Raw genomic sequence first — 24,190 nt, 5'->3', positions numbered from 1 at the left:
TGGCTGGTGGCGTTGTCATGCTGGAGGGTCATGTCAGGATGAGCCTGCAGGAAGGGTACCACATGAGGGAGGAGGATGTCTTTCCTGTAACGCACAGTGTTGAGATTGCCTGCAGTGACAACAAGCTCAGTCCGATGATGCTGTGTCACATCGCCCCAGACCATGACGGACCCTCCACCTCCAAATCGATCCCTCTCCAGAGTACAGGCCTCGGTGTAACGCTCATTCCTTCGACGATAAACGCGAGTCCGACCATCACGCCTGGTTAGACAAAGCTGCGACTCGTCAGTGAAGAGCACTTTTTGCCAGTCCTGTCTGGTCCAGCGAAGGTGGGTTTGTGCCCATAGGCGACGTTGTTGCCGTTGATGTCTGGTAAGGACCTGCCTTACAACAGGCCTACAAGCCCTCAGTCCAGCCTCTCTCAGCCTATTGCGGACAGTCTGAGCACTGATGGAGGGATTGTACATTCCTGGTATAACTCGGGCAGTTGTTGCCATCCTGTACCTGCCCCACAGGTGTGATATTCGGATGTACCAGTCCTGTGCAGGTGTTGTTACACGTGGTCTGCCACTGCGAGGACGATTAGCTGTCCTTCCTGTCTCCCTGTAGTGCTGTCTTAGGCGTCTCACAGAAAGGATTTTGCAGTTTATTGCCCTGGCCACATCTGCAGTCCTCATGCCTCCATGCAGCATGCATAAGGCATGTTCACGCAGATGAACAGGGACCCTGGGCATCTTTCTTTTGGTGTTTTTCAGAGTAAGTAGAAAGGTCTCTTTAGTGTCCTAAGTTTTTATAACTGTGACCTTAATTGCCTACCATCTGTAAGCTGTTAGTGTCTTAACGACCGTTCCACAGGTGCATGTTCATTAATTGTTTATGGTTCATTGAACAAGCATGGAAAACATTGTTTAAACCCTTTATAATAAAGATCTGTAAAGTTATTTGGATTTTTACAAAATTATCTTTAAAGGTGCAATATGTAAAATTTTTCATGTAATATTCGCTTCTTTTTTTTTGCCAATGTGTGAACGGCTTGTAATGCAACTTAAAAAATGAGCCCTTCCCGGACTTCCTAGGTTGCCTATTAAAGCCTGTAGACTGATTTTCATGCGAAGGGAGCGGGTCGCTTTTGCCGGGAAAATCCAAAGGATGTGACGTTTATGCGTGCTCCCGAGAGCCTTAATGCTTCCTTAATTAACAGTGTCAACAGACAGTCTGCAACACTAGGTAACGTAATCTTAGAGATGGAATCCAGCAAATGGCCGGCTCCAAACACAACACAGACTCCTACACAAACTCTGAGTAAGCCAAAAAAAAAAAAAAACATTTACTGAATCCCATCTGGCTAAGCGGGAACGTGATCGTGGTCGAGCGAAAACTAGAGTGAACATCGGCAGGACATTTGATTACTGGAGGGACCTTCGTTTGGTTTTGGGGATCAAAACTGACCTTGAATTGGCGTTCTTCTTATTGGACAGTTAAGCTTACATAACTGCAAAGCATGTGAAATAAATAGCTAGCTAGCTAATGCCAACATTGACTGCATTTATACGATAGCCTATGTATCATACAAAGAAAAGTGATTACTTCAAACTACAGTCTCGCATAGTCAGACCTATATCCACACTTTGTTTTAGCCCTGTTCCAGCACTGGAGAGTCAAATATAATATACAGTCTCAAAGTTTGTAGTAAAACAGTCATAACTGTGTAATTTTAATTATGCTACCTTATCTGTCAACTGAATCATGTTCAATCTCTTTAGAGTCCCTATAGAGTGTGTGCGCGTGATCACGAGTAACAGGCAGCTGGCTGCAGTTCACTTAATGGCCACATGTGTCATTAATAACAAGGGTTTCTGAATCTTACATACTGCACCTTTAAAATACAGTGTCCTGAAAAAGGGACATTTTTTTTTGCTGATTTTATACACACACAATTTTATGATATAATATTTGAATGTAGAAGTTTTATATTTTTAAAAATGTAAAATGTAATCATAATTATAATCACAAACAAATTATAAAGAAAATATACACTTTTTCAGGACAGGTTCCGTTCGGATCTATTACTTGTTCTACACCAGATCAGCCTGAATGTAGCCCACTATTTTTGAAGGCTTATTTGTTTGTGATCTTTTATTATAGAGAAAGGTATATGAGAAACTCTTATTTAAATTGAGCATTTATATTGTGTATTTAAGAACTTTCTTTTAATGAAAAATTATAATGTGCATTTTGTGCAGACTTTTTAAAAATAAACATTCTGTCATACTTTGTAATTTAAGTGTTTTTTATGTTGAATCGAGATTATATTGAGTCTCGAACCTCATACAGAATCATGAGATTGCCATATGGTCCCATCCCTAGCAGCCATGGTCTTTTGTCTTGCCTAGTTTACTTAATGGTTTTCAAGTAAAAGGGCATATATCAAGTGACATTTTTGTTGACAGTGTTGTGGTCTTCGCCGCAATATCGAGGAAAGCCTGGTTGACACGAGTGCTCCAGAGATACAGTAGGTTAGAACAGAGCAGATCATTGGCGCAAGTGGTGTGTTTTCATACGAGAAGCATATATAGCGTGTCTAAAGTGCCAAATTAGAGCTTCATATAATTAACATTATTATTTGCCTCGGCAGCCCAAGATTTCAAGGGAGGAAGTACCCTGGCATGGTTCTTTCCCTGTTCTCCGTGAACCAATCCGAACAGATCTGCTACCCATTTTTGAGAAACAATGAATTAGACAGCAAATTTTAGGTCTACAATTACCTTATGTATCATCAAAATCTAGACCAACTGTGAACGTCTGTAGACCTTTAAATCACAGGTAACAAATAATTAATTAAAAAGTTAACATCTGTTCTGTTTCCTCAGAGGCTCTGCTGGATACTGTTTTGTGGAGCTGGCAGATGAAGCTAGTGTTGACCGTTGTGTTCAGAGGCTCAGCGGGAAGCTGGTTCCAGGATCAAATCCGGTGAGATGCCAGACTTGCACCCATTAAACTGTATAGTTTGGGCATCTATATTTGATTTTAATTGAATTAGGCTACATTTATATATAGATAGGAAATCGTAACCAGCATGGCCCCCACCATATATAAGATTTAAATTATTAATCCATATATTACTAGTGATGGGCAAGTCACAGAGCTCAATTTCTTCCCTAAGGAAGGTGGTTGAGGCTGTTTATAAAATGCTTTGTTTGAAGCTGGTGAATAAACTGTTAGGAACTAGCTGACGAATGGGATAAAGCCAGTACTGATTGGTTGAGGTATGTGAAAATAATAACGCTTTCTTACTCTAATAATATGACTTTTGTTAGCAAATCATGTCCTTGCTACTGACAAAGTATAATTGGATTTGCTTAATGGTTATATTTCTATTCTTTTCAGCCCAGGAAGTTTAAGCTAAACTATGCAACATATGGGAAAAGGCCAGAGCCTGGGTAAGTTAATCTATTATTTCTTCATGAATGGTAGACATGAAATAATAAGACACATTGGTGTGTTGCACACCATGTTCAAACTCCTCTCTTTTTAAAAATTCACCTAACAAATTGTGTACTTTGTTTCACCTTACATAGTTCCCTTTACATAGTTCACTTCATTGTTTTCCTTCAGCCCAGAATTTTCTGTGTTTGTTGGAGATCTCACATCAGAAGTGGATGACTACCAGCTTCATCAGTTCTTTTTGAAAAAATTCCCCTCATGCAAAGGAGCCAAAGTTGTGACTGATCCCTATGGGAACTCCAGGTATGAAAGCATTCAGCTGTTCTATCAGTCCTTTATAATCTTCACTTCCTCTGACAGTTTGACCAGCTGATCTTCACCAGAGATGAGGTAGTTAAATCAGATGAGGTCTTCGTTACAAATGCTTGGCCATTTGTTGACATTATTTTTTAAAGTGTACTTTCAATCGATACTTTTTACCCCCTCTCCTAAAAAGGGCCAGACAATACATGGATGTGATTTGCCATTGTTACAAATCTGCTAAAACTATTGTTTTCCCCATATAGGGTAAGCAAGAGCAACTCACAAATGAAGTGATGCAACAATGTTAAAAGTAAAAGAGAAGTTTCAGTTCTACCATCAAATTAATTTTTAATTTTTGAATATATATTGAAATATGCAAATACTGCATGATGAGGCACATGAAGAGTGAGAGGGCAGGTGCTGATGATCTAGTACTTTGTTGAATCGTGCAGGGGTTATGGCTTTGTGAAGTTTAGTGATGAAAACGAACAGAAGAAAGCCCTTGAAGAGTTTCAGAATGCATCTGGCCTTGGAGGAAAACCTATCAGGATCAGCATCGCTGTCAACAAAGGGTATACTTCAACTTTAACTTTTCATTACGTATGATTTGGTGCTATGATTTACTTAAGTCCTAGTTTAAAATTGCTTAAACATTTTATTTATATTTCAGTATAAATTCTTCATCATTTTTAAGGTTCTTTGTGGTCAGTAAGGTGTAATAGTTAAACTAACAAATTCATGTGAAGTTTCATTATAATATTTTTGTTTACATTACAGCAACAAATCAAACAATTACCAAAACCAGAATCACAACTACAACAGCAACTACCAACAGCAGTACTATCAACAGCCCTACAACAATTACTATCCACAGTGGGGCTACGATCAGTACAACAGTTACAACTACGGATATAACCCTTACGCTAACCCCCCTCCAGTTCCACAGGGGATGATGGGACCGCCCCCACCCATGGGGATGCCCCCCATGGCCCCTGACATGCAAGCATCCACAGAGGTATCTCAGCACTTCAATTAGCTGTTTTAACATTCATTAATATTGTTTTATTCACAAACCAATTCTGGTCTGTTATTCTGACATTTTTGCAGCAGTCACATGACACCACTGAGGATGTTGAGGAGGACACTGCGGAAGGTATTTTGTCATATTTAATTCTTTTGACTAATTACAGAAAAAGCATGGATGCACCAGTATATTAACAAAATAGACATTCCCAATATAAATACTCTCATTTGCTGACAATCGTTCTTCTTCCTCAGACCCAAACCCACAGGTGGATGTGGATTCATTGAACAAACAGTACATGGAGTGCAGTGAGGAGCTCTATGATTCGCTAATGAATTGCTATTGGCAGCCACTGGACAGCATCACATCTGAAATTTCTGTGATAAATGGCTCCTGACTATCTCAATTAAACGGAGTTTAGGAACATGTCTTTTTTTTATACTGCTCTGAGCAAGTTTTCAGAGAATGTTCTTTCACCCTTTCCACATTTTTATTTGGAGCTTTATCCTAGCAGGCAAAATGTTTTTCTTCACTTATGTCTATGACCATTTGTTTAAAAGTGAGGTAGTTTAGATAACTTTTTATTTAAAAAGGAATGGAAAGCAACTGCGTCAGTACTATGTCATTTTTAACCAGGTGCAATTCTTGCTATTGCTTAAACTTCCATAAGAAATTCAAAGTTAATGCTCATGTAATCAGCATGCTTTGTGGGTATAAAAATTGTGTTATCCGGAAAATAATTTATATCTCCTTAAAACTTCCCCATTTGTCTGATATGAGACCACTGGTAGTTTTGCATTTTGAAAGCTTTGTTCATTAGATTGGTTTTTATTTTTAGAGATGTTTGCTGCACGAAACACCTGGGTAAAATTGAAAAACACACTAACCCATAATTAATGCCTGGACAGAAATATTACATACTGAAGCCCTCAAAATGAGTCTGTCCTTAAATGTGTCTGTGGATAATTTAATCACAAGTTTATTATTTAATGCTGAGCTTTAGAAATCCTGTGGGTATTTTTGTAATAAAAGCAATTGAGATGGTCAAGGATAGACCTAATAAATGTATGTGATATTATTCTATGATTTTGTCTGTGAAGTCAGTTTTAAAGGGTTAAAACATTTCCTAATGAATCATGAGAATGTGAAGCATCTATTCTGCCACCCCAACAATTTTCAATAGGCACACCAATACGAAGATAACTACCAAAAAATAAGCATATTAAAAAAACTGATAATGCAAGGAAATTGTTAACATGACATTTGAAATAAGTGTTATGAATGTAAAATTCTCTGCTTTGTTTTCATTTTTACATCATTCACATGCTCAACACTTGCGCACGTTGTATAAGTATAAATGGCAGTGAAGGCGTGAACATTAGGAGCGAAATTGGTGTAATGGCTGAAAATTTGTGTGCCATTCAGTTTATATTTAAACTGTTTATTAAGTTTACATGACATTACACATTGTCAGATTATTAAGCACAAATGGTGTACGATTGTGCATTTTGTGAGCATAGCTGCGTCCGAATATGCATGTTTCCCTACTATATATTATACAGATGGATTTGGGTGTCTGAACCCTCAGTATTAAAGAGTAGGTGAGAAGTACCCGGATGACCTACTATTTCCGGTGAGATTCTGAAGTGCATCAACTGGACACTTTATGATCCTGTAATACTTTGGGAGCTGAGGAAACGTCATATTCAAAATACTGTATAAAAAAAAAAACATTGGAAGTGCCAATTCTACCAAGAAAGGTGTTCCTTGTGGTTAAATTTGGCTTGTTTAACAAAACCTGTGTAGATTATTTTCTCAGTTGTAACAGCATCATATTTTTGAGTCACAAGACAATTCCCATGTATCCAGATGAAGTATGTCATTAGGGATTCAAACTATACTAAAGAACGTACTTTTTTACCCACCGAGAAGTGTGTCTATCATCAAATGCAGTACATCCTCTGACAGTACACAATTTCGGTCCCAGGGCATGTATGTATGAATGTAATTGAAGACCATGCAATTTGATATGTAATTGATTAAGTATACATTCTTTTTGGCTTTTTGTTGTTGTTGCCAGATTTCAATTGTGTACTGCAGCACTACATTAAGTCCAAATTTATAAATGTGGTTTTGTTCAGTTAAACTTTATTTCACAATGAGTTCAGCAGCCTTCTCTAGTTGATCACTTTAGCATTAGTTTCACCATGTGTTTCAGATGTCTCATCCTGTTTGCTCCGTGTAGACAGAAGTCCCATCCCTGGCCTCCCAGGGCAGTACCAACTAGGTCCAAGTCGGTACCAGCCCTGGTACAAAGCTCTCCAGCTCAAACAACCAAGAGCACCTCCCAGAAGCTGGGTAAGAAACTGTGGGAAGTAAGCCAGCAGGCAGAGTAGCAGGAACACCCAGAGACTCAACAGCAGGACACAGAACAGGAAGAGGATGCGCAGCGGGGCTCCAGAGGGTCCACCGAGGTTCAGGTAGGGCCCAAACACAGCAGTCTCCTCAGCTAGAAGCAGGCAGCACAAACACAGTAGGAGGGCATCTTCAGACACTTCATAGCCATGCCACATCATACCAGAGCGGACACAGGCCTCCTTTGTTTCACCTTCCCGTAAAAGCAATAAAGGTTGGCCATCTCCATTAGTCCTTGAAGCCAGCTCAAGAGTGGGGCTAAGAGGCTCGTAACAGCTCCCAGTGGCATTCTCCAACAGGCAGAGCAGTTTGCGGAAGCCCAGCCACAGTCCACCTGCCACAGCTAGCCGAGAAAGGTGTCGTAGTGAAAGTGTGAGTGAGCGACGTACTGAGAAAGAGAGGACGAAGACAAAAGAGCCAGCAAAGATACAGGTCCAGCCCCAGCCTGAGCGCAGGAAAACCCTAAAAAAAATACATGAAAATTGCATTTAATAGACCTTAGTTAGGGCCAGTGTTGAGTTACTCAAAGTAATCTATTAATAATTACTTCCGTAATTGTAGTCAGAGAACACTACTCTTTACATCATAGAAAAAATAATCACATTGCTAATTACTTTTACATTATGTTCTGTTCTTTACCACTCAAATTCAAAATAATCTATTTTTCCTCCTTGTTCATTGCCACACGGAAGTCACACTAAATGAGTAGCTCGGGCGTAATGTTTTTAAAAGTAATTAACTTAATTAAAGACTTGGTAACTGTAATCGGATTACAAGAATTTAAAATGTAATGTGTTAAACTACTTTTTGACTTAAGTGTATTTTATTATAATTAATATACATTACAGTATTACAGTAACTAATTACTAAGTAATCAAATAACACACAACACTGGTCAGGGTAGAAGCCATGTTGAAATTTACACAGTTGAAAAATAGTCTGTAGAATGGCATGCCCTATGTAAAGGTCCTTGATCACATATATGAGGTGTTAGTGAGGCCAGCAGGGGGTGCTCACCCCAGTCTGTGTGGGTCCAACGCCCTGGTATAGTGACAGGGACAGTATATTGTAAATAGGCATTGTCTTTCGGATGAGACGTTAAATCGTGGTCCTGACTCTTGTGTCATTAAAAATCCCAATCACTTGGGAAAAAAAGCAGGGGTGTGACCCCGGTGTCCTGGCCAAATTCCCCCCATTGGACCATAGCAATCATGGCCTCCTAATAAACCCCATCCATTAATTGGCTGTATCTCTCTACACTCTCCTCTCCACCAACAGCTGGTGTGTGGTGAGTGTACTGGCGCACTATTGCTGCTGTCGCATCATCCGGGTGGATGCTGCACACTGGTGGTGGCTGAGGAGAGTCCCCTGTTCACTATGTAAAGCGCTTTGAGTGTAGTGTAAGAAAAACGCTATTTAAATGTAACATTAATTCATATATTTTTTACAACAGGTGTTTTCTGGAGTCTACTGCAATTTTTCATACAGATATTTTTTCAATGTTTCGTAAGCTGAACAATCAACACTAATTTAAACAACACCCACAGTACATCCCATTGAACTGACTGTACTTCTATCCTTCACAACTTTGTTTTAATTCCCGCCAGAAATGAAATATGGTGCTACTTTATTGTATGGTCTGTTGTATATTTTAAGTTAATTCTGTTTATACAGTTTTCTCTTATTCTCAAGAAACTTTAGGTACCAAAGTAATGTTGACTAATTCATAGAAGAACATCCCTTTCTCAAGCTACGACAAAGCACATATTAAGCTTAAAGCAGCTCTCAGTAATTTATATGTTTATGTCATCTTGGACTTAAACTGACATCTAGGCCCATGGATACAGCATCATTCAAACCAATAGTTTTCAGTTACTGATGACATTGAGAACTTCACTGTTTCCAGTCAGCCATAATGAATTTAATCCATGAGTGAATATGTAATTTAGTTGTTCATTTCTACAGTTGTGCATTATTGTACAGCTTACCTGTAAAGAAAGTGACTCCTCTTTGCGAAGACACTATATTGGGAAACCCATAGACTCAGGAGGGGCCCAGACAAAAGCATTGCTGACAGCAACAAATGAAAATGGCGTCGAAATGAAGCATTGCCAAGTAGTCCAGCTGCCAGGTCAGTAATGACCACGAGGAAAGCATTAAGAAACATTTGTATTGTGACCTTAACCAGACTAGTGAATTCAAGGTAATCAAGATGGGTTATTGTGAGAGTCCAAATGTCAGAGTCCTACAAAAAATTTCAGAAGGGAACCCGTGAAAGCTGCAGTATGTCAGTGTTGAAAAAAGTCCTGATGTAGATGTCAAAAATGAAACGTGCACACAATTAATTATTGCATTTACAATCAAAAAGCTTATCAAATGATAATTAAAATGGTGTGTAAATGGCTTTTCCAATTAACTGCTTGAAATAGGTTGTTCTGTTTCATGTGGTTGGTTGCATAGCTTTTCAGCTCAGTCCCACTACATAGGATAACTTTTCAGGCTATGTATTTTGAACATAGTCTTTTTTAGTTTTGTTTTTGCATTTAATCCAGGTATAAAAATTGCATATGCAACTTCAGTAGTTTCCTCTTCTTATATTATGTGTCCTCTAACCTTCAGGAGATTTCCACACCCAATCTCTCTTCTGATCTGTATCTTTTGCGGAATCTGGGAGCACTCCCCCTTTATGTGCTCACAGCCAACAACTTCCGTTTACTCCATGCATCCAAGAGAAAGAAAATCCTGTTCATTCCTGATTTCCATGTTCTATGTGTCTGTGGGTCTCTGTCAATTCTGTTGCAGCATAACCGCTCTAACAGTGGTTCTATTGCACCTTTCACATGGCCCACTCACTCCCCACCCCCTCAGAACAGAAAAAGAAGTGTTGTCGCCTTCTGTATGTTCATTCTAGCTGGTGTCATGTTGCAATTAGAAAGTTCTGTGTAAGAAAAAAAAACTTTTTGTAACTGTAATAGTGGTGATGGACCAAACATGAATGTTGATGCACTTAGTGCACAAAAAAACTACAAAATTAGTTTTTAAAAATCAGGCCTACATGAATATTTTCTTTTAACATTAAATAATCAACATGAATGTGATTAACTTCAAAACACCTTCTTAATAATGTCACATTGTAGTGCTAAAATATCGGTCTGTCTTTCAGTGGATGAACAACATACAATGTCAATGGTTCGTTGCTGTTTATATGCCACCTAAATGCTCTGTACAGTTACTGGGTCTCTTTTTCAATTCAGCCATATTTAGAAATAACCTTTGTACTGCATCTGCTTCCCTCTCCTGCTTTCTCCATTCTTAGATTCAGCTGTTGGTGCTGCCTGTCTCTGTCAATCAATGAGTCCCTCTATGGCCTCCACTGTTTATACCAACTGCATTATCTGTCCTGTCTCTAAAAACACCCATCTACTCCCTCTCCCTGATGTCTTTTAAAAGCTCTCTGTTCAGTTTTATTCAGTCTATTCAATTTGGTGTCTTTGGCATGTGTTTTTATGAGCACGTACTGTGTACACACTCTGGTGTATCTGAATATTCCTTTAAATAATGTTCTTTAAAATTTCAACAGCAAGATATTTAATAACATAAAAATACACATTAGCACAATAAAAGGAATTTCACATGGATCATCTAGTACTTTTTATTTCACCCTTGCTTGGATTAATTGGAATTGTGCATAAAAAGACAAGATAAAGGCCTGCATGAAGCTTTGTCACAGCTAATTATTTAAAGTCTGTACTATCACGCTGTAATAATCTGCATAATTTCCACTACACAAATATCACAAGATTGTTTTGTGTGTGTGTGTTTAAAAGAAATTCACAAAATACCACAAGGAAATTTCCCCTCTTAAAAAAAAAAAAAAAAAAAAAAAAAAAAAAAAACATATAATAAAGTTGAAATCTTTAACATGATGATCAAGTTTCCATAATAAAGTAGGTTGTTGCTATCTGTAGGATGGACTAAAAAAATATTACATAAGAAGGGCCTAATATAGGCTAGCTCATAATGGCTTCACTCTTTTGGTATAATTTTGAAAAGTTGAAAAGTAATTAAAGGGACAAACAAGCAAAATAATTTTTGTACACTATCTGCAGGCCTGAGACACAGAAACAGTGTTCACAGAGATAGTGGTTAACCAATTTTTAATTACAGCTTGTGCTCACCGAACACATCCTGCCAACCAAATTGTGACGATTTAAAGGCGTTTTAAAATCCAAAATAACTCACTTCAATCACTGAACTGAGCATTCATGGTATCTTGTCCAATGCCGCCCCCTGGAACTTGAGTTGTGGTTTCATTGGATTCTTCCAAAATAAGGAGAGATTGTATACATAGTAATGGGTCAACAGGGTCATATTTTACCACATTTAAATCCATTCAGTAGAATCACAAATTTGTCCTCAAAATCAGCACAGAATTTTTTTAAAAGTATGCAGATTTTATGTGTGCCTCAATCCATGACCTGTGAAATTAGTTGAGTAGTCTATTAATATCTTTTTAATAAATAATCAAATGAATCAAATTTAACTTCATTATTCCTGAATTTAACTGCACGTTTTCCTTTAGACTGTACCAGAATAATCAAATCAAATCAAAATCAAATCACTTTTATTGTCACACAACCATATACACAAGTGCAATAGTGTGTGAAATTCTTGGGTGCAGTTTCCGAACAACATAGCAGTCATGACAGTGATGAGACATATACCAATTTACAATAAACATGGTTTAACATGATTTAGAACAATAAACCTTAATCCCAACCTTAATTTCATTGTGAAAACTGAATCCAAATTTTTAAAGGCAGGTTTGTTGGAAATTGGAGATTTTATTTATAGACAGACAAATCTTAATTTATGGTGGGAACATGTTTTGGACATTTTAAAAGATGTCACTGTGTCATTCTCATAGAATGAGCAGAATGCCTGCATTTTCTCAGCTGCTGTTTTGTCTTTAAATAGCCACAGAACAGTAGGCCTACCTCCTATAGCTCCACAATAAACAATCCCATCAATCATTACAATACAAATAAAGTTCAGACACATTAAGACTCAATTTCATTTTATTTCCTTTATCTTTTATATCATATCCTAATATATATATATATATATATATATATATATATATATATATATATATATATATATATATAACACACACACACACACACACACACACACACACACACACACGGTCAAAACTTTTGAAACACTTGACTGAAATGTTTCTCATGATCTTAAAAATCTTTTGATCTGAAGGCGTATGCTTAAATGTTTGAAATTAGTTTTGTAGACAAAAATATAATTGTGCCACCATATTAATTTATTTAATTATAAAACTAAAATGTAATAAAATAAAAAAAATTAAAAAAAAAGATGACTTGGACCAAATAATAAAGAAAAGCAGCCAATAATTGCCCAACATATAGATGGGAACTCCCTCAATACTGTTTAAAAAGCATCCCAGGGTGATACCTCAAGAAGTTGGATGAGAAAATGTCAAGAGTACATGTCTGCAAATTCTAGGTAAAGGGTGAGTACTTTGAAGATGGTAAAATATAACATCGTTTTGATTTATTTTGGATTTTGTTTAGTCACAACATAATTCCCATAGTTCCATTTATGTTATTCCATAGTTTTTATGACTTTTCTATTATTCTAAAATGTGAAAAAAAAAAAAAAAAAAACTTTTCCACTGCAGTTTAGTGCCGCCTCAATGTGGGTGGGATTATAGGCTGATCGTCATAGTTGCGCCGCCTCTACTGCAGAGTGCGCACTGCAGTGACATCATCTTACACGCGACACAAACATTACTGACCATAAACAATAACACAACTGCTAGCTGTTAGCTACTAGCTCATTGTGCTGCATAAAGCAGATGTTATATGGTGATTTTACGCAAGTGTAACAATTAAATTGGCCTGGCTGTTTTAGAAGCAAGCTTTCCAGTAGCTGGTCAACTAAATAAAGTGAAGCTTTCAAGCAGAATATAGAGATAACGTAACAAAACAATCAGTGATCTGCAGGGTTTGACGTCACATTTAGTATCGGCTCGGCTCACTTGGAACCTCGACTGAGGTGGTACTAAAAAAAAATACCAGGTACTATCCACAGTGGAAAACCCCCAAAAAGCAAGCAGAGTCAAGCCGAGTTGAGCTGTACCGTGCAGTGGAAAAGCCCCATAAGTCTTTCTTTTGACCCGTAGTGTGTGTGTGTCTATATGTATATATATATATATATATATATATATATATATATGTACAGTAGTGTACAAAAGTTTTAGGCACTTGTGAAAAAAATTGCAGTGAGGATTTCTTAAAAATGCTACACACTAAAAGCAGAATATATTAACAATTTTAAGAAATGTTTTGTGAAAAATATAAGCCTAAGTCTTTTGCACAGTCATGTTAATATAGACCATTTCATGGACGTAAACAGTACAAAAGGAATTAGAACGCTACTGCGCAAGTCTTGCCCTGAAGCATTTCCGGTAGCTGCGTTTTTATAACCCAGAACTGTCAAATTAAAATGACTAGCTCATATTTTTAGAGACTAGCTAAAACAGAACAAATAAGATATGCGCAAAAACTGAAAATAAACAATGAGGTGTCATTACTGGATCCTTTAAATAAGACTGAGTCAACACATTTTCTCAAATAACATAAAGCTAACATAAGCTAACCTCTACCAATCAAATTTACTAATAGTTGGCAAAACTGTTGTTCACTTACCAGAGATAAGATTTGTGCTACAGTTGTTAGTACTGCACGTATCCAGCCATCTTGCTTAATGGAGTGTTTCATGCATCCATTAGTGGTTGCTTTTTTGGAAATCTAAACACTTTAATTTCTGTTAGTTCCAGGCATCCACGGAGCATCCAGCCACCAAACAACATGGTACATTTTTAATAATGACATTCTATTACAATTGTATTAATGTTTGCGTTAATTGTGTTAAAGTCACTATGAATGAATCGCCTTCCGATGTTGTTTTGAATTAGTTTGACAACAAGTCAACACACACAGCCACAACATTAAAACCATCTGCCATATACTGTGTAGGTCCCCCTCGTGCCGCCAAAACAGCGCCAACCCACATCACAGAATAGCATTCTGAGATGCTATTCTTCTCACCACAATTGTACAGAGTGGTTATCTGAGTTACCGTAGACTTTGTTAGTTCAAAACATTCTGGCCATTCTCTGTTGACCTCTCTCATCAACTAGGCGTTTCCATCCACAGAACTGCCACTCACTGAATGTTTTTTGTTTTTGGCACCATTCGGAATAAATTCTAGAGACTGTTGTATGTGAAAAACTCAGGAGATCAGCAGTTACAGAAATACTCAAACCAGCCCGTCTGGCACCTACAGTCCTGTCACAGTCCAAATCACTGAGATCACATTTTTCCACATTTTGATGGTTGATGTGAACATGAACTGAAGCTCCTGACCCATATCTGCATGATTTTATGCACTGCACTGCTGCCACACGATTGGCTGATTAGATAATCGCATGGATGATTGTTGGTGCCAGACGGGCTGGTTTGAGTATTTCTGTAACTGCTGATTTCCTGAGATTTTCACACACAACAGTCTCTAGAATTTACTCCAAATGGTGCCAAAAACCAAAAACATTCAGTGAGCGGCAGTTCTGTGGATGGAAAAGCCTTTTTGATGAGAGAGGTCAACAGAGAATGGCCAGACTGGTTCGAACTGACAAAGTCTATGGTAACATAGATTCTGTACAATTGTGATGAGAAGAATAGATGCGGGTTGGCGCTGTTTTGGTGGCATGACCTAAACAATATTAGACAGGTCGTTTTAATGTTGTGGCTGATCGGTGTGTATATATATTGTGTGTGTTAGGGCTGTCCCCTAATAGTCGACCAAACGTTAGTGGATGAGAAGCGTTTTGGTCGACCAAGTTTTGATTGGTCGACTAAGTTTTGATTAGTCGGTTGGTCGCAGAAAAAAACTCCACAGGAAGTGGTGAAGTCACGCAGTCGGTGACGGACAGACATGATCGTTTACATGGCTGGTCCATGCAGTAATAATTATTCATGTTCAAACCAACGAACGTATTACCACTGGTTGGACGCTAGGTAGTACTATGGGGTCATTTTTGTTAAGCAGGGTTATGCCTACACAATAAAGCAAGACCTTGATTTCAAACTTTTAACTTTATTTTTTATTTATTTTAACTAAAAATTCAAATTAAACTAGAAAAAAATTAAGTGCAATTAAAATGTGTGTTGTTCAACTTTTTAAAAGATGGCTTTACAACAGTTGTGAAGGGCAACATCTCTCTGGCAAAGAACCTACTTCATCTGTGCATTCTCTATCAGTCGAGTAATTTGTTGTCCGGGAAAATACATCATGTGTGTGAATAAATTCATTTTGTTCCCTCCTTCACGATATATATATATATATACACATATACACACACACACACACACACACACACACAGTTGAAGTCAGAAGTTTACCTACACTTAGGTTGAAGTCATTAAAAAAATGTAACCACTCCACAGATTTAATATTAGCAAACTATAGTTTTGACAAGTCGTTTAGTACATCTACTTTGTGCATGACATGAGTAATTTTTCCAACAATTGTTTACAGACAGATTGTTTCACTTTTAATTGACTATATCACATTTCCAGTGGGTCAGAAGTTTACATACACAAGTTAACTGTGCCTTTAAGCAGCTTGGAAAATTCCAGACAATTATGCCAAGCCTTTAGACAATTAGGCAATTAACTTCTGATAGGAGGTGTACTGAATTGGAGGTGTACCTGTGGATGTATTTTAAGACCTACCTTTAAACTCAGTGCCTCAGCTTGACATAATGGGAAAATCAAAAGAAATCAGCCAAGACCTCAGAAAAAAAAGAAACTGTGGACCTCCACAAGTCTGGTTCATCCTTGGGAACAATTTCCAAAGGCCTGAATGTACCACATTCATCTGTACGCAAGTATAAACACCATGGGACCATGCAACTATCATACTGCTCAGGAAGGAGAAGCATTCTGTCTCCTAGAGATGAATGTAGTTTGGTGCGAGAAGTGCAAATCAATCCCAGAACAACAGCAAAGGACCTTGTGAAGATGCTGGAGGAAACAGGTAGACATGTATCTATATTCACAGTAAAATGAGTCCTATATTGACATAACCTGAAAGGCTGCTCAGCAAGGAAGAAGCCACTGTTCCAAAACAGCCATAAAAATGCCAGACTACAGTTTACAAGTGCACATTGGGATAAACATCTTACTTTTTGGAGAACTGTCTTCTGGTCTAATGAAACAAAAATTGAACTGTTTGGCCATAATGACCATTGCTATGTTTGGAGGAAAAAGGGTGAGGCTTGCAAGCCGAAGAACACCATCCCAACTGTGAAGCATGGGGGTGGGCAGCATCATGTTGTGGGGGTGCTTTGCTGCAGGAGGGACTGGTGCACTTCACAAAATAGATGGCATCATGAGGAAAGAAAATTATGTGGATATATTGAAACAACATCTCAAGACATCAGCCAGGAAGTAAAAGCTCGGTCGCAAATGGGTCTTTCAAATGGACAATGACCCCAAGCATACCTCCAAAGTTGTGGCAAAATGGCTTAAGGACAAGGTACTGGTGTGGCCATCACAAAGCCCTGATCTTAATCCAACAGAAAATTTGTGGGCAGAACTGGAAAAGCATGTGCGAGCAAGGAGGCCTACAAACCTGACTCAGTTACACCAGTTCTGTCAGAAGGAATGGGCCAAAATTCCAGCAACTTATTGTGAGAAGCTTGTGGAAGGCTACCCAAAAGGTTTGACCCAAGTTAAACCATTTAAAGGCAATGCTACAAAATAATAACAAAGTGCATGTATACTTCTGACCCACTGGGAATGTGATGAAAAAAATAAAAGCTGAAATAAATAATTCTCTCTACTATTATTCTGACATTTCACATTCTTAAATAAAGTAGTGATCTTAACTGACCTAAGACCGGGAATGTTTTCTACAATTAAATGTCAGGAATTGTGAAAAACTGAGTATAAATGTATTTGGCTAAGGTGGATGTAAACTTCAACTGTGTGTATATATATATATATATATATATATATACACACACACACAGACACACACACCAGGGAATCACCTGAGGATGAACCAGGCTGCAACTCTATTTAAAAAATAAATAAAAGTAATATATATATACAGCGCTTCACTTTTTCCACATTTTGTTATGTTACAGCCTTATTGCAAAATGGATTAGATTCATTATTTTCCTCAATTCTACAAACAATATCCCATTATGACAACATGAAAGAAGTTTGTTTGAAATCTTTGCAAATTTATTAAAAATAAAAAAGCGAAAAATCACGTACATAAGTATTCACAGCCTTTGCCATGACACTCAAAATTGAGCTCAGGTGCATCCTGTTTCCACTGTTCATCCTTGAGATGTTTCTAAAACTTGACTGGAGTCCACCTGTGGAAAATTCAGTTGATTGGACATGATTTGGAAAGGCACACACCTCTCTATATAAGGTCCCACAGTTAACAGTGCATGTCATAGCACAAACAAAGCCATGAAGTCCAAGGAATTGTCTGTAGACCTCCAAGACAGGATTGTATCGAGGCACAGATCTGGAGAAGGGTACATAAAAATTTCTGCAGCATTGAAGGTTCCAATGAGCACAGTGGCCTCCATCATCCATAAATGGAAGAAGTTTGGAACCACTAGGACTCTTCCTAGAGCTGGCCACCCGGCCAAACTGAGCGATCAGGGGAGAAGGGCCTTAGTCAGGGAGGTGACCAAGAACCCGATGGTCACTCTGACAGAGCGCCAGCGTTTCTCTGTGGAGAGAGGAAAACCTTCCAGAAGAACAGCCATCTCTGCAGCACTCCACCAATCAGGCCTGTATGGTAGAGTGGCCAGACGGAAGCCACTCCTCAGTAAAAGGCACATGACAGCCCGCCTGGAGTTTGCCAAAAGGCACCTGAAGGACTCTGACCATGAGAAACAAAGATTGAACTCTTTGGCCTGAATGGCAAGCATCATGTCTGGAGGAAACCAGGCACCGCTCATCACCTGGCCAATACCATCCCTAAAGTGAAGCACGGTGGTGGCAGCATCATGCTGTGGGGATGTTTTTCAGCGGCAGGAACTGGGAGACTAGTCAGGATCGAGGGAAAGATGAATGCAGCAATATACAGAGACATCCTTGATGAAAACCTGCTCCAGAGCGCTCTGGACCTCAGACTGGGGTGAAGGTTCATCTTCCAACAGGACAACGACCCTAAGCACACATGGCCCTAAGCACACAGATAACAAAGGAGTGGCTACGGGACAACTCTGTGAATGTCCTTGAGTGGCCCAGCCAGAGCCCAGACTTGAACCCGATTGAACATCTCTGGAGAGATCTGAAAATGGCTGTGCACCGATGCTCCCCATCCAACCTGATGGAGCTTGAGAGGTCCTGCAACAAAGAATGGGAGAAACTGCCCAAAAATAGGTGTGCCAAGCTTGTAGCATCATACTCAAAGACTTGAGGCTGTAATTGGTTCCAAAGGTGCTTCAACAAAGTATTGAGCAAAGGATGTGAATACTTATGTACTTTTTTTTTCTTTTTTTTTCCTGTTTGTTATTTAATAAATTTGCAAAGATTTCAAACAAACTTTTCACGTTGTCATTATGGGGTATTGTTTGTAGAAGTTTGAGGAAAATAATGAATTTAATCCATTTTGGAATAAGGCTGTAACATAACAAAATGTGGAAAAAGTGAAGCGCTGTGAATACTTTCCGGATGCACTGTGTATGTATATATATATATATATAGGCTGTACACATCTTCCATGTTAGACATTAAGCTTATATTATTTTTCAAATTTCTGTTTAATACAAAAACATTGTAGTAACCAGTTGGTCTCTGTGAAAGTCAGGCATAGAAATGGTCTAATTTAAAAGTTTTCACATTTCTTGAATAGGCTCAATAAATTGTTATGCCAAAAATAACATTTCTGACTGAAAAACACATTTGACTCAATTTCTAAATTTAAAAATGTTATCTATTTATTTTTTTTTTTTACAATTTACACAGTAAATGTTATAAAATGATTTTATCTCTACAGATACTAATGTCTCTGCAAAGATATTTGATTAAGATATACATTTAATTTACAGCATCATAACTGTAATAAGTCTACTATGATTTTTCTATTTTCAATGTAAATTCTTCACTATTGTTCTTAAGTCTTAAACCTCAGTGCTTAAGTCATTAACTGGATGATTCGTGTCCATTTTGCTTCAGAAATACATTTAACCTTTTAATATGTTCTTATGATACCAAGATTAAATGAGTGCTGTCTGTTCTCTTTACTGAACAGTGCAGACATCCCTGGTACTTACCACTAATCCTCTGCTAAAGTTTGATTGACACCCAGGGCAGCTGGTGTACTCTGTCCTGTTGCTGGGCTGGAATAACTGCCAAGTCTGTCCAGTGCAGATATGCACTGACATGTGTCATTCCCAGCATATGTAAGCGCAGCGTAGTTCTAGCGGGAAGACTAGCAGCTGTACATCATCGCACCATTAGCTTGGTAACTCCTAGCCAATCACATGTAAGCCAATGCTTTATAAGTCTGCTCACAATCTATCACATTGCTGTTTCAGTGTGCTAACACGGCAACCTCCACCACCACCAGCTGAGTCCCGTCGTGCACGGGGGTAGGCTTCTCGCCCCTGCCTCCTATCTTCGGCAGGATATGATGGTTCCGAGTACAATTTCTTCGGACCGCCAGACGGGGCTTACGCCAAAGAGAGACATTACATTTCTGTTTTATATTCATCAAATAAATGTCATCTTAAATTTCACTCAAGTCTGCGAGTCTTCCTGATAGAACATACAATCAGTCACATAGCACTTATGGGCATTGTTTCAAACACTAAAACATTCAAGATGAGACCAAGAAAAAAGAACAGATGAGGTATTTTAATATGGTTTATTGGAAGTAACCCTGCCACAACACTTTACATTTAATTATTTTACACTGCAAAAAGCTATTGACCTCAAATACCACTTTTCATTACAACACTGGTTGTGGATCTATATTAAGAGCTCAATAGACAAAGTGCAAATCAGGGACAGTCACACTATTCAAGTGCTGCTCTTTGCGCTCTCAGACATCCTTTTCATTAAACAAGGGTTGGCATTTTTATGACAAACTTTTATCCTGTCACTTTTTGTTTGGAAATAAAAACTAGGACTCTTTGACAAGCTCTTTGATAGTAGTCTGTTGTGTCTATTTGCTGTTCGGGGAATTGTGTAACTGTGAGACCTCTCAGGAATGAGGAATGCAGAATGCTCTCATAGCTAATCGCCATTAAAGTTTGTTGCCTAATGCTGTCAAAAACCTCTCAGCAACTTCCTTTATCTCACCTGTCTCTTGTTGAAACGAGAGTAATGGGGAAGCTTGCATATTCTAATCCCTTTGAAGAAAAGATAATTAATATCAGTTGGATAGAGTTTTAATTATTTAAAGAAGAATACTGAAACACAGCCTGCTTAAAAGTCTGTTCCAATTAATATCCTCCATTAGTGAAATCACATTATCCTAAATAAATCCCATGCACAGACAATGGCTCCAACCCACAGGTCATTGATATGAGATTACCTGTAATAGTCACAGACACTACTTCTGCTCTGCAGTGACAGGAACATGACAAGGTGTTGAAAAGTCTCTCTGGTGAACACACCGAGTTGGCTGGGAGTCTACTACATTAGAGATGTCTCTTGATAACCTCACCTATCAAGAACCATCAGCATGCCTGTCTGTCACCATATCACTGGAAAGCACACACTATGGGCTTTGACAGATCTTTTCTAATTCAAAATTACATCAATGCAAGCCAAAGCAAGGATCATCTGAATTTTTTGATTAATGTTAAATTACAAACTGTAGTGTTTATAGACTGCAAAAATGTCAAATAAGAGAAATCTTACAGAAATACAATATACACTGTACCTACATTTGTGATTTGAGTTGAATTGAACCAGAATGGTTAATTATTTAATGGTAATTAAAACTCAGCCATCATACTCACTATCATGTCATTCCAAATCCATTATGGTTGGCTTTCCTCCATGGAACACAAAAATAAATATTTATCAGAAAGAAAAATGTCAGGAATCAGTAGGCAGGACCCAAACGCAGAGTAAAAAACAAAAAGAGTATTATAAACACAAAAGAAACAAAAGAAACATAAATTACCCTGTTGGAGAAAACACAAAGTCCACCTCTGGAAGCCCACTGAAGCTGGGCTGGGGCAGTCACACTGGAAACTGAACAGAACTGACAGGACCGAATAGGAAAGGGAAAAACAAGACTGAAATCAGAAGAAGAATCAGCTTTATTGCAAAGTATGCTTACAAATACAAGGAATTTGTCTTAGTGACAGGAGCTTCCAGTGTACAACAATACAAAAACAATACAAAAACAGCAGCAAGACATAGATAATAATAAAAAAATAGTTATACACATATGTACATACACACACACACACACACACACAGACACACACATACGTAGTGCAATCTAATACAAATCTGTTATGTACAGTGCAAATACAAATCTGTTATGTACAGTGCAAATGTTTTTTTGTTTGTTTGTTTGTTTGTTTTTGTTTTTTCCCCAGAGGAATGAAATGGCAGAAGAGGTTGGATGTGTTGGATAAATATAAAAAAAGACTAAACTGTGTATTGCACATAGTTATTGCTCAGTGGGGAAATTTAACTGTTCATGAGATGGATAGCCTGAGGGAAAAAAACTGTTTCTGTGCCTGACGGCTCTGGTGCTCAGAGCTCTGAAACGTTGGCCAGAAGGCAACAGTTCAAAAAGGTAGTGGGCAGGGTGAGTGGGGTCCAGAGTGATTTTTCCAGCCTTTTTCCTCACTCTGGAAGTGTATAGTTCTTGAAGGGAGGGCAGGGGGCAACCAATAATATTCTCAGCAGTCCGAATTGTCCTTTGTAGTCTTCTGATGTCTGATTTCGTAGCTGAACCAAACCAGACAGTTATTGAAGTGCAGAGGACAGACTCAATGACTGCTGAGTAGAACTTTATCAGCAGCGCCTGTGGCAGGTTGAATTTCCACAGCTGGCGAAGGAAGTACAACCTCTGCTGGGCCTTTTTCACAATGGAGTCAATGTGTGTCTCCCACTTCAGGTCCTGTGAGATGGTAGTGCCCAGGAACCTGAATGACTCCACTGCTGCCACAGTGCTATTTAGAATTGTGAAGGGGGTCAGTGTTGGGGTGTTCCTCCTAAAGTCCACAATCATCTCCACCGTTTTGAGTGTGTTCAGCTCAAGGTTGTTTTGACTGCACCAGACAGCCAGCTGTTCAACCTCCCTTCTGTATGCAGACTCATCATCATCTCGGATGAGGCCGATGACAGTGGTGTCATCTGCAAACTTCAGGAGCTTGACAGAGGGGTCCTTGGCGATGCAGTCATTGGTGAAGAGGGAGAAGAGTAGTGGTGAGAGCACACATCCCTGGGGTCACCAGTGCTGATTGTACAGGTGCTGGAAGTGAGTTTCCCCTGTCTCACAAGCTGCTGCCTGTCTGTCAGAAAGCCGGTAATCCACTGACAGATAGACATGGGAACAAAGAGTTGGTGTAATTTATTCTGGAGTATAGCTGGGATGATGGTGTTGAAAGCCGAAAAGGATCCTTGCATATGTCCCTGGTCTGTCCAGATGTTGTAGGATATGATGCAATCCCATGTTGACTGCATCATCCACAGACCTGTTTGCTCAATAAGCAAATTGGAGGGGATCTAGAAAGGGTCCAGTGATGTTCTTCAGGTGGGCCAACACCAGTATCTCAAATGATTTCATGACCACAGACGTCAGGGCGACAGGTCTGTAGTCATTAAGTCCTGTGATTTTTGGTTTCTTTGGGACAGGAATAATGATTGAGTGTTTGAAGCAGCATGGGACTTCACACTGCTCCAGTGATCTATTGAAGATCTGTGTGAAGATGGGGGCCAGCTGGTTAGCACAGGATCGAAGACACGCTGGTGAGACGCCATCTGGGCCTGAAGCTTCCCTCGTCTTTTGTTTCTGAAAGATGCGGCTCACATAATCTTCAAAGATCTTAAGTGCAGTTTGAGTAGCAGGAGAGTGGAGGAGGGGGGTTGCAGGAGGTGTTGGTGTTTGTGTGAAGTGAAGGTCAGACTGGGTGTGGGGTGTGAGATTGGGCCTTTCAAATCTGCAGTAGAACACATTCAGGTCGTCAGCCAGTTGTTGGTCCACCACAGGGTTGGGGGTAGGAGTCCTGTAATTTGTGAGTTGTTTCATGCCACTCCACACTGATGCAGGGTCGTTAGCTAAAAACTTGTTTTTCAGCAACTTTTAGCCACTCTGATTTCCTTGTTCAGTGTGTTCCTGGCCTGATTGTACAAGCCTTTATCCCCACTCCTGTAAGCATCCTCTTTGGCCTGACGAAGCTGCCTGAGCTCTGCTGTAAACCACGGTTTGTCGTTGCTGAACTTTAAATAAGTCTTAGTAGGAATGCACATATCCTCACAGAAACTGATATATGATGTAAGAGTATCTGTGAGCTCGTCCAGATTGGTGTCTGCAGCTTCAAAAACACTCCAATCCGTGCAATCGAAGCAGGCTTGTAGTTCCCGCTCTGCTTCATTGGTCCATCTTTTTACAGTCCTTATTAGTGGCTTGGTTGATTTTATTTTCTGCATATAGGTTGGAAGAAGATGAACCAGACAGTGATCAGAGAGTCCCAAAGCTGCTCTAGGGACAGAGCGATATGCATCCTTTATTGTTGTGCAACAATGATCCAGTATATTTCTGTCTCTGGTGGGGCATGAAATATGCTGTTTGTATTTGGGCAGTTCACGTGTGAGATTTTCTTTGTTAAAATCCCCAAGAATAATAATAACTGAGTCCGGGTATTGTTGTTCCTTGTCTGTGATTTGATCAGCCAGC

General features: G+C 38.9%; 2 protein-coding genes across 2 annotated transcripts in view; one reads left to right on the top strand and one right to left on the bottom strand.

Annotated features, from left to right (window-relative positions):
* Positions 1 to 5,857, top strand: part of LOC127440599 (tRNA selenocysteine 1-associated protein 1-like) — a 13,707-nt gene extending 7,850 nt beyond the window's left edge. Inside the window, exons 3-9 of the mRNA XM_051697279.1 lie at positions 2,871 to 2,970; positions 3,388 to 3,440; positions 3,616 to 3,747; positions 4,200 to 4,319; positions 4,525 to 4,762; positions 4,855 to 4,900; positions 5,026 to 5,857. Of these exons, the coding sequence (XP_051553239.1) occupies positions 2,871 to 2,970; positions 3,388 to 3,440; positions 3,616 to 3,747; positions 4,200 to 4,319; positions 4,525 to 4,762; positions 4,855 to 4,900; positions 5,026 to 5,168 (832 nt within the window). The 3' untranslated portion in view covers positions 5,169 to 5,857. The remainder of the gene's footprint in view (positions 1 to 2,870; positions 2,971 to 3,387; positions 3,441 to 3,615; positions 3,748 to 4,199; positions 4,320 to 4,524; positions 4,763 to 4,854; positions 4,901 to 5,025) is intronic.
* Positions 5,858 to 6,009: 152 nt separating this feature from the next.
* fitm1l (fat storage inducing transmembrane protein 1, like) lies at positions 6,010 to 14,069 on the bottom strand. Its single transcript, XM_051697280.1, has 4 exons — positions 13,933 to 14,069; positions 11,429 to 11,506; positions 9,175 to 10,124; positions 6,010 to 7,648 (listed from the first exon to the last, which is right to left on the bottom strand). The coding sequence occupies exons 3-4, from the start codon at positions 9,351 to 9,353 to the stop codon at positions 6,949 to 6,951; spliced, it is 879 nt and encodes a 292-aa protein (XP_051553240.1). The 5' UTR covers positions 9,354 to 10,124; positions 11,429 to 11,506; positions 13,933 to 14,069; the 3' UTR covers positions 6,010 to 6,948.
* Between the last annotated feature and the right edge of the window lie 10,121 nt (positions 14,070 to 24,190).

The sequence above is a fragment of the Myxocyprinus asiaticus genome, chromosome 5 (genome assembly GCF_019703515.2).
Source record: "Myxocyprinus asiaticus isolate MX2 ecotype Aquarium Trade chromosome 5, UBuf_Myxa_2, whole genome shotgun sequence".
Lineage (NCBI taxonomy): Eukaryota > Metazoa > Chordata > Actinopteri > Cypriniformes > Catostomidae > Myxocyprinus > Myxocyprinus asiaticus.
The sequence above is the reverse complement of the archived record's forward strand: the minus strand, read 5'-3'. Positions and strand labels throughout refer to the sequence as shown.

Bases quoted from the DNA above. Each gene is read 5' to 3' on its own strand.
- fitm1l (XM_051697280.1), bottom strand. From the start codon at position 9,353: ATGTTTCTTAATGCTTTCCTCGTGGTCATTACTGACCTGGCAGCTGGA. The intron at 7,649-9,174 runs GTAAGCTGTACA...TATTTTTTTTAG, and splicing joins AGGAGTCACTTTCTTTACAG to GGTTTTCCTGCGCTCAGGCT.